Raw genomic sequence first — 10,172 nt, 5'->3', positions numbered from 1 at the left:
GGAGCTGTCAAGTTGTCAAGAGTGATGGCAAGTCTAAAAGTGGAGCACCAGGCTTCTACCTTGGGTGCCAGCGCCAGCAGCAATGGTTGAGGAAATGGAGAAGCCGGAAGCTGAGGTTTGAGATAAGGCTTGAGTGTGAGCTTTGCTAGAGCAGGGCTTGAAGGTGTCTGAGGCCTGGAGAGGGTTAGTCCACGAGACAGGTCTCGGCATTAGACCCTGAGGATGAACACAGGCCAGAGAAGGCGTCCATGCTTCGGACTTTCACATTCCACGGCCATTTGCAGCAAATGGTCCGGATGTTTCTTGAATGCCTCATTGTCTACTGTGAGTGAGGTATTCAGAAGGTGCTCACTGTAGCTCACCAGCACCATATATGCTCCAATTGGAACGCCTCAGGGACCTGACTACTGCTTTGGACAGGAAGGTAGAGGAAAGGGCAAAGAGGGGGGCATAAGACTGCTCTCCCCTTACAGAACTCTGGAAAGGTGCAGCCCCCCACCCCCAGCATTCAGTCATCATTGCAAGATTATCTGTCCTTTTTCTGGCACCCCACTGTTCCTTGAAGTTTTATTGGTTTTCTTTTTTAAACAGAACCCGGATTGCACACTGGAGTGTGGTATTGTGGTAGAGCGCTTGTAAGCTTGTAAGGGTGCACAAGACTTGGGTTCATCTTCAGCATCACATACCTACACTATGGTGGATGAAGTTTAGAAAGGGGCTAGCTCGTGCTCAGGGGAGGGACTGTCTGCAAAACCAAGCACACACGCACGCACGCACGCACGCACGCACACCCCACAATGTGTGAAGTGCACAAGGATGGGTGTCCTCAGTGAGATAGGGTGGGGCTATCCTTAGCCAGTCAGGGTCCTAGGGTCGCGATGCAGCCGCGCCCACCCCGCTCGCGTCAGCGCGCTTCCGGAAACTGCTCTCCCCTGGGAACCCGGTTTCCCCGCGTAGGTTCCGGAAGAGCTGGGTTCCCGTAGCGGAGCGCACAGGGCGGACGCGGGCAGCTGTAGCGAAGAGCTTTGTTCCCGGCGTGCCCCTGCGCGCTCAGGGAGGCCGGAGTCCTGGTGCCTCGCGCGCCCCGGACCCGCGGGGGCCGAGCACCGGGTGTGATCGCTGCCGCCAGGGCTCCGGCGCTCGTGCGCCCTGAGTCGCTTGGGGGCGATCCCAGGCAGCTGCATCTCCCGGGCTGTCCCTGTGGGGTAGGCGCAGCGACTGCCAAGGCGGTGCAATGCTGGGCCCGCCCGGAAGCCGCGCGCCCGCTCGGTGACCGCGCGGGCTCGGCGCCTCGCCCCGGCTTCCCGCAGCACCCGCGCCTGCCCTCGGCTGCCCGTCCCGCGGCACCCGGCGCGCCGTGACCATGGCCATCGCCCACCTGGCCACGGAGTACGTGTTCTCGGACTTCTTGCTGAAGGAGCCCACCGAGCCCAAGTTCAAGGGGCTGCGGCTGGAGCTGGCAGTGGACAAGATGGTCACGTGCATTGCCGTGGGTCTGCCTCTGCTGCTCATCTCGCTGGCCTTCGCTCAGGAGATCTCCATCGGTGAGGCCTGGGGCGCAGGGGCAGTCTGGGTGAGGCTGGCATTGTCTGAGCTTGGTTGCTGAGAGATTTCATCTCATACAGGTGGCATTTCCGTACGCCCCTCCTAATGTAGCCACCCTGGTTGTACCGGATTTTGAGTGTGAAGCCTTATTTGCCCCTGTAACCTGGGTACCTCTGTTGACTCTCCTAGCATCCCCCTTCCAGTTCCTTTGTCTACTGCGCCCCATTATTGCAGCTTGGAGTTTATGTTTAGCCTGTTGCCGCTAAACGTGCCAAGAGACTGCCCTCCCCATTCCTCTCTCCAGTAATTGTAACAGTCACCTATAATTTCCTGAGTGGTTCCAGGGAGGATGTAAAGACAAGTGGTCTCGTACAGTGTGCTGTTTCACTTGAGTTCTGTCTTAGGGTTATGCTGGGGAGTGACTGCCCCTGAAGGCAGGAGAGATCCTCAATCTAAGCCTTGCAATGAATGAAAGATGAAGAAATGATCCAACCCCCTTCATATAAGCTCTCATTTCGTCCTAATAGTTATGTGCAGTTCCAAAGGCTAGTGTTTGAAGATCATGAGGCAGAGCGAGTGGTCTTATTTACCCTAACGTTCATAACCAGAGTGAGGGCGTGGATTGCAGCTAAGTGGTACAGGGGGCCAGCAGCATTTGCAGGTGGGGCCTGACCTCGCAGAACACCCGTGTCAGGAGTGGGGAACCCAGATGAGACTGTTGCCAAGATTTTGAAATAACTCATGTTCCTGGAAAGGAAGCTCGAAGCACTGTGTCAGCCGGGAGTAGAGGGCTTTCTCTGAAAAGCTGAGGGCATATGGGCCTGGGTCCGGTTACTACAGGAAGGCACATACCTATTCACCTGGGATTGGGACGTTATTGACTGACAGACAGGCTGACAACAGCATTCAGCGAGTAATAGTGAGGACGCAGAGCTTCTGGATGTAGGAGGGGAGAGGTGGACCTGGACAAATGCATGCTCTGCACAGGGACTTTCAGTTGACAGGTATAGATGAGCGGAGGAAGGCAGAAGAGGGGTCCTTCTGAGAGGTGAGAGGGCAAGTTGCTAGATCTTAACAGGCTGTGGAGAGAAGAGAGTACTCTGGCCTGAGCAGGCTGGTGGGGCCTGGAGCCAAGGTGAGCTTAGTTAGGAGAGGGCGTGGTGAGTGTAGTCTGTGCCGTGTATGGCCGAGTTGGTCGGCGAGGCAGAAAGTCGCTGAAGCTATGGCACGAAGTGACTTTTCTGTTTTCCTGGTTCTTGGGCCCGGATCATCCTGCTGGAAGGAAAACCACAGAGTCGTTTGGGTCCGGATGATAGTTTCTGCCTGTTTGTGGACTGAACCAGGGGGCCAGGCCTCAAGACCCCGAGGATGAATGTCCCTGTGCTGAAGAAGCAAGTCGTGGACGCCTGGTGTTGGCAGAGGGCCAACAAGGAGGAGCTGATCACAGTCAAGTCCACAACTAGGTGGGCTCTTGAGGCGCCTGATGTGCAGGGCCAGAGGGACGGGCTGTGTGAGAGGCATCTTGCAGGGAGGCATGCATGGGAAGTGGGTTGGGCCAGCAAGGCTCTCCTGCTGTGTGGGCCTTGCTGTACACTGTGGGGGACAGGAAAGGGCCTCTCTCTACCCGTGAGAGACTTTACCATCCAACTAGATACTGTCTGCTAACTGGTGGCATCCTGCTGCCTGTGTGATTCCAGGATAAGGCAGCTGTGAGTATTGGCCTGGCTGGCTCTTAGGTGAACTCTCAGGCAGCTGCCCTTGTCTTCTGAAGGGCTCCAGAGTTTCAAGGGGAAGACAGGTGTGTGGGGTGAACTCAACAGATGTTCTGGGAGGTCAGCGGTCATGGTCAGTGGTTGATTTTGTGCAGTTAATTGTGTGACATTGAGGGAAAGAGAAAGAGAGAGAGAGAGAGAGAGAGAGAGAGAGAGAGAGAGAGAGAGAGAGAGAGAGAGAGAGAGAGAGAGAGAGAGAGAATGACACTATCTAGAGTCATTAGGAAGAGGGAACCTCAAACAAAAAGATGCCCTGACCACATAAGAGCCACTTTACAAACCTCTTTTTTTTTTGAGTGAACCATCTGAGTTCAGCGGCATCTGAGTGTGGACACACTCGGGTTAGAGTCCACCGTTCAGGTGTGGCCCAGCAGAACGGTCGGCCAAGGAACATCCTTAAAACAGTATCTGATTAGATGGGCTCTGAGTGATGCCAGGCTGTGCGACAGGGTGAGGCCGAAGGAGGAGCATGGGTGTTGGGATTGAGCGTTGAAAAAAGATCCCCAGTGTATGAGGCAGGGGAGTTGAGGTGGAGAGGTAGGAGACGGCTGTGGCTGCCAGAGGTCCAGCAGCACCACTGCCTTCAGAATGGGAGTGGCCATCGGTGTGGAGGTGGGCGGGACCGCTCCCTCTGCCCTTTACAGTCTGCAGGGGGTACGGAATTAACGTGAGAACTGTTCAGTTTAATTACAATTACAACGTGTTCAAAGCTGCCTGAGTCACCTTTCCTCTACTGAGTGTCTCTGAAGGCCTTGACTGAAATCATTACTCTGTGCCCTCCTGAAGCAGCTCACACAGGCACAAGATGGGGGTGCTTTCTGGGCTGCTGAAGTCCACAGTGGGAAGGTCACCGTTCCCTCACTGGGTCTTGATCTTGTAGATCCTCTCAGGAGTGATGTGGGCTAGAGAGGCTGAGAGATCTTGCCGTGGTGGAGGTGGTTTTGGTAGCCTTTGCAGACACCTGGGTCTGGGGGTGATCACTGGTCCTAACCGACCCTACAGTGGCCACCAGTACAAATGCAACCCCCCTGGAAGGAACTTCAAGTCCTTGCTCATATCTTGAAGGTTTTAGTCAGCAAACCACAACTTGTTGGACTGAATATAAGAACTCAGAACTCAGTTGTCAAGTGCTGTGGTTAGTTCTGAGGTTTCATTTTCTGCTTGCAGGAGACAGGTGAATGTAATCGTGCCTCTGGGGTGGAGAGTGTGTGCCAGCCCTCACCTTGCCCTTCTTTCCCTGGCATCCAGGCCTCAGTGCCGTGTGTGCTGGGCATGTCTTACTGAATGAAGGCTTTGGGCTTTTGCTTTGCCCTCTCTCCTCTCAGATCTGGTTTTCAGAGATGTAGCTAGTAGCTGCCACTTTCATGGAGATGCCTTGTTGCCACACCACCCCTACCTGGAAGGCTCTCACTGAGCCAAAATAAGCCCGACCCCTAAGTTGCTACATTACCGATACTGTATAAACCTGGGCAGATACTCAGCTTCCCCATAACAGCACACCTCCAGGTCCCACTTGAACAGGTATTTGACCCTGCCGGTGTTTTGGCCTCTGTGACTGTGTGCATAGCTGACCGTGGAGGACACCACACGGTTTGCCCTCTTCCTCTGCATACACCCGTACACATTATGTTAAATGGCTGTAATCTAGTCTCTTTACTTGGAACATTTTGTATCACGACACAAGTGTCAGCTTCACTCGCTTTTGTTTGTTTTTTCATCATTGTTTAGTTGCCATCTCTTTCCAGGGTCTGGATCTGTGTGTGGGTGCGTGTGTGGCACACATACATGTGTGTTGATAAGAGGAGAGCTTGCAGAAGGGGCTCCTTCCTTCATGTGGGTCTGGTCCTAAGTCTCAAACTTGAGTCATTAGTCCTGGGGGCCAGTGCCTTTACTACTGAACCATTTCAACTGGCTTCTCAACAGCGGAGTAACAAACACCCATGGCAGAGTGTGGTCTAACCATAAGTCGGCGGAGCAGTCCCCCATGACAGACACTAGAAATCTTTCCAAATTTCCACTCTGACCCAGACATTTCACTAGTAATCTCTGCAAACGCTCCCTTTCTCCCTGCACTGGAAGGGGGATGGGGGGGGGGGGAAGATGAGAGTAATATCAGTTTCCAGAAAGATGAGCTCATTTCCCAGAATGACTTTGCACTCCTGAGTTTGCATTTTGGTCAAGAGTAAGGAAGCATGCCTTGGGGCCTGTCTAGACTTGACTCCTGCAAATCTAACTTTCTGCTATGGAAAGGTTTATCATGTTGATGCATGTTTGTTTGCTTGTCTGTTTTACCTTCATGTGAACATGGAACTCAGACACCCCTCACACACACTCTTAGATAAATCTTAAAAATAAGTCGACTGCATGCCTTTAATCCCATCTCTATGAGTTCAAGGCCAGCCTTGTCAATAGAGCCTGGTTTCAGGACAGCCAAGGCCACAGAGAAACCAACCAACCAGAAACCCATTTTGTTTTTTCAGCTCCACTGCTGCTAGCATGCTGTGTCACCGAGTCACAATGACCGCCCATGTATTTTCTCCAGACTGTCTTCGGTGATTTTCACACCTACCACTTGGTCTGTTTGTTCTTTCAGTAAGATAGCAACACTGTTGCAGATTAATTTCCCCACTGTCACTTACTGGGAAGTCTAGATGTCCTGGATAGTGTTGTATCAAGTGGACACAGGCTACAGTCACTGGAGAGGAGGAGCCTCAGTTGAGCAGATACCTCCATAAAATGAGGCCGTATGTAAGGCTGTAGACATTTTCTTAATTAGTGATTGATGAGGAAGGGTCCAGCACGCTGTGGATGGGGCTGCACTTGGGTGGGGAGGTCCTAGGCTCCATCTTGGCAGATGGTGCAGATTCTGCCGGTGTTGTCAGTCTGTGGTCTGCTGCAAATGGCAAGGCAGGCAGTCGGTCGTGCAGTATGACTGTTCCACTGTGTCCCCCGCTGCAAATGGCAAGGCAGGCAGTCGGTTGTGCAGTATGACTGTTCCACTGTGTCCCCCGCTGCAAATGGCAAGGCAGGCAGTCGGTCGTGCAGTATGACTGTTCCACTGTGTCCCCGGTGTCAAGCCCGCCACTGTGCCATGACAGTCCTAGATGGGTTTTCCAGCTTGTCCTAGGGAAATGCAACAGATTTGTTTCCTCCAGAAATGGGGCTGAAGCCTGCACAGGGGACAGAATCTGTATTCCTGGCCTGTAGTGGTGTAAGTGACAACAGCTCCCTGGCCCCCAGTTGATGAAACTGTTAGGGATAGATTAGGAGCTGTATCCCTGGGGGTGGGCTTTGAGGTTTCCAAACCCCCACCAGGCTCAGTCACTCCTCTGCCTGCTGCCTGTGAATCTGTAAAACTCCCAGCTACTCCTTCAGCACCAAGCTCACCGTGATGCCGAGACGACCACAGACTAACCCACGAAACTGCCAGCAAGCTCCCCAGTCCTGCTTTCTTTTATACAGTTGCTTTGTCACGGTGTCTCTTCACAGCCGAAAAGCAGTAACTAAGATGCCAGCTCAGCGTGTAGGATGTTCACTGCTCAGAGCTCTCAGGGTGGCAGTCTCCACTGCTTTCTAGGACAGGGTTCAGTCCAGAGGAAATAGCTGTACAAAATTAAGGTTAGATGTAGTTTGCCAAGGGCTGTGTGTCTGGATGCATTGGGGTGTGTTTGTTACTGATCCCACCATAAAGGGGAAAGCTGAACCCGCCCATGTGCGTGTGTTTTGTACTCTGATAGCATTTTAACATTGTTATGAAATTTAAACAGGGCCAAAAAGGCAGCTCAGGGGCTAAGGAAGCTTGCTGCCAAACCTGAAAGCCAGAGTTCAGTCCTCTGGATCTTCATGGTGGAAGGAGAGAACTGAGTCCCTCAAGTTGATCTTCACATGCACGTGGTGGCACACACATACACACACACACACACACACACACACACACACACACGAAAATACAAAGTAATTAAATGGAAAAATATTAAAGATTTAAATAATATGTGTTGTGTTGCAAATTGTTCATTTAATGTACCTTGGAGATGTTTTCATGCTTCTGTGTGTGTGTGTGTATGTGTGTATATGTATGTGTGTGTATGTGTATGTATGTGTATGTGTGTGTATATGTGTATCTGTGTATATATATATATATATATGTATATGTGTATGTGTCTGTATGTGTGTATGTATGTATGTTATGTGCGTATGTATGTGTGTATATCTGTGTGTATGTATGTGTGTTATGTGTGTGTATGTATGTGTATATATATGTGTGTATATGTGTATGTATGTGTGTGTATGTGTGGCAGGCAGGCATGTGCATGCCTCTTTAACTTTGTTCAGATAGACTTTCTACTCTAGGCTCCACCTGGGCCTGGGAGCCGGCACCGGGCAGTTTTCCGGCCTCCAGCTCCATTTCCCTTCTGTCGGACTCCTGTCTCTGGGGACCTCCTGCCCCTCACTGTGTTTAAGCTGCTAGAGCTTTCTCACTGAGCGCTCCAGATGTCATTTAGCTGCTGTGTCACGATGCATCCGCTCTGTGCAGCCATGCGTGGCCGCCCTTGGCAAGCAGCTCTGCGGAGCTCCTGCTCTCATGCATGCTTACACTGAGGGTTTTGTTTGATTTATTTCTATTGCCATTTAAAAAGAAATTAAAGCTTTGAAATTTAAAAAGTGTTTATCTTAATGAATATTAACATACTTGCCTCACATTACATATGTGACATCTAGTGCATTTAAAAAGAAAGTAACTTCAGAAGCTTGAATGGCATTGCCTTCCGTTTGTAGAAAGCCGTGCAGCCTTGTGGTGTCAGTGCCAGTCTCTGGGGTCTCTAGTGTGGGCGGGGCCCCAGGCCGCTCTCTGAGGACAGTCACTCAGGAGCCCTGCAGAACGCATGCTCCCTGTCAGCTGGCTCAGGGCTCTGCTCTGTGCCTTTTTATCTCAGACTTAAAACTTCACATTGAAAAAGTGTGTGTGTGTGTGCACGTCTCTCCGTTCATACTAGTGGACACTTTAGGGGATCAGTTCTCCTTCGCCATGGGATCTGGGGATCCCGTCTTGGTCATTTGGTAAGCATAGCAGATGCTTCTGTCCTCAGTCTTCTCATTGGCTCAACGCTGTTCATTTTTAGTTTATTGGTAATTTAGTTTATTTTTTAGTTTGGTTTATTGAGGTGCCGTTTCCAGGTTTGTAGTTCCTGTTTACACTAGTGCACAGAGGCGTGTTCTGGGCTCCAGCTGTCATGCTTGGCAATGCCTGGGGCTACCCCTTCCCCTCTGCCAGGCAGCATTACTTTTCTGCCTGGAGAGACAGAAGACCATCTTCTTGTTATCCTTGCCTTGTGAAATTCTTTCCCATCCTTTGGAGATCATTGATCCCCCACGTCTGTCTGTCTGTCTCTGCCTCCCACCCCACCTCTTTTCTGGCATTTTTGAGATATAGCTTCATGTAGGTCAACCTCTTGGTGCTGAGAGCACAGGTAGGTGCAGGACACAGTGGCCACCTCAGCTTTTGTTTGGTTTTGGCTTTTTTTTTTTTTTTTTTTTTTTTTTTTTAAAGCAGGGTTTCTCTGTGGAGCCCTGGCTGTCCTGAAACTTGCTCTGTAGACCAGGCTAGCCCCAAACTCACAGAGCTCTGCCTGCTCCTGCCTCCTGAGTGCTGGGATTAAGGCCTGAGCCACCACTGCCCGGCAAACTTTTAAAGCTGAAAGTTTTGGGGAGGGGACTGACTTTCACCTTTGAGCCCTTGTTTCTGTCTACATTTAGTCAGCTGTTTGTTAAACAACTATGTAAACTTTTATTAGGAAGTTAGAGTGGCTTTGAAAGTTTTCCTTTAACTGTTAACATCTGCTTCACACTTGTTCTAACCTGGGGTTCCTAAGAGCTCACAGGGCTGGAAACCCCCAACCCCAATCATAGCAGCTTCTAGGCTGTGCTCTGTCTGGGAGGCCAGCCTCCACTCTGTTTGCACCAGCCAGTCATTTGCACACCAGAAGGTAGTACCTGTTCAGTGTTGGAACCCAGAAGCCAGGGAAGAAGCCCTGATAGTGGGTGGAGCCGCCAGCCTCAAAGGGAAGGGCTGAGGTGCTCACAGAGGAAGGGACTTGTGGGAATGTTGAACGCTGCAGGCTTCCACCTCTCAAGTCTCCACTCAGCCTCAGGTGAGTGGGGTCCCTGACTGCTGACATGAAACTGGGTAGGAAGGACTGGCGGCTGCCGTTCTTCCCTCCAGTGTCCTTGGAGGAGGAGAGCCCCAGGACATTCTTCCCTCCTCCTAGGACTTCATTTGCTCCCGGTGCACACAGGAGTGAGCAGGGGGAGCAGAAAGTCAATTTCTCTTTAGGAACCAAGGGAACAGGGTTAAAGTATTTATTCCCCACAGCAAGAAACAGCTGGCTAGGTCACATGTGACCAGAAGGCACCTCTCCTGAGATTAGTTTCGAACTCCCTCATACGTCATAGCAAGGGCTGTGGTCTGTGCTGGGGGCCTTAGATGGTGTAAGACCAGGGACAACTTCAAATCATGTCTTTTGTTCATTGCTGTTCTCATTTTGAACATGTATCACCTGGGCTGCACTGTAAGACACAGGAAGAGTTCAACCCCTTGGGTAGTGTTGGCACAAGTTCTTGGGATGGGTCACACCTCATTTGGATGAAAAGCTTTCGAGACCCCTTTCTCTTCTGTGGCTCCTTGAGATCAGCATTTTCCACCTGCCTGATCTGTCCTGTAAAAGCCATGTGTTCTGTGTAGAATGTCCTTGGCTTTGCGGAGTCTCACGACCTTGTCCTCATAATGGTGACAGTCACCATGGGCTCCTTTCATAGTCATAATCTTTTTTTCAGTACAAAGTGGAGATGCTCAAGGGC

At 51.2% G+C, this 10,172-nt stretch overlaps 1 protein-coding gene across 1 annotated transcript in view; it reads left to right on the top strand.

Moving 5' to 3' along the window:
• Positions 1–1,078: 1,078 nt before the first annotated feature.
• The window catches only part of PANX1 (pannexin 1), a 32,356-nt gene continuing 23,262 nt past the window's right edge, over positions 1,079–10,172 (top strand). The window contains exon 1 of the mRNA XM_080929700.1: positions 1,079–1,544. Within this exon, the coding sequence (XP_080785826.1) occupies positions 1,364–1,544 (181 nt within the window). The 5' untranslated portion in view covers positions 1,079–1,363. The remainder of the gene's footprint in view (positions 1,545–10,172) is intronic.

This window comes from Micromys minutus (assembly GCF_963924665.1).
Source record: "Micromys minutus genome assembly, chromosome: 16".
In the NCBI taxonomy this organism is placed as follows: Eukaryota; Metazoa; Chordata; class Mammalia; order Rodentia; family Muridae; genus Micromys; species Micromys minutus.
The sequence above is the reverse complement of the archived record's forward strand: the minus strand, read 5'-3'. Positions and strand labels throughout refer to the sequence as shown.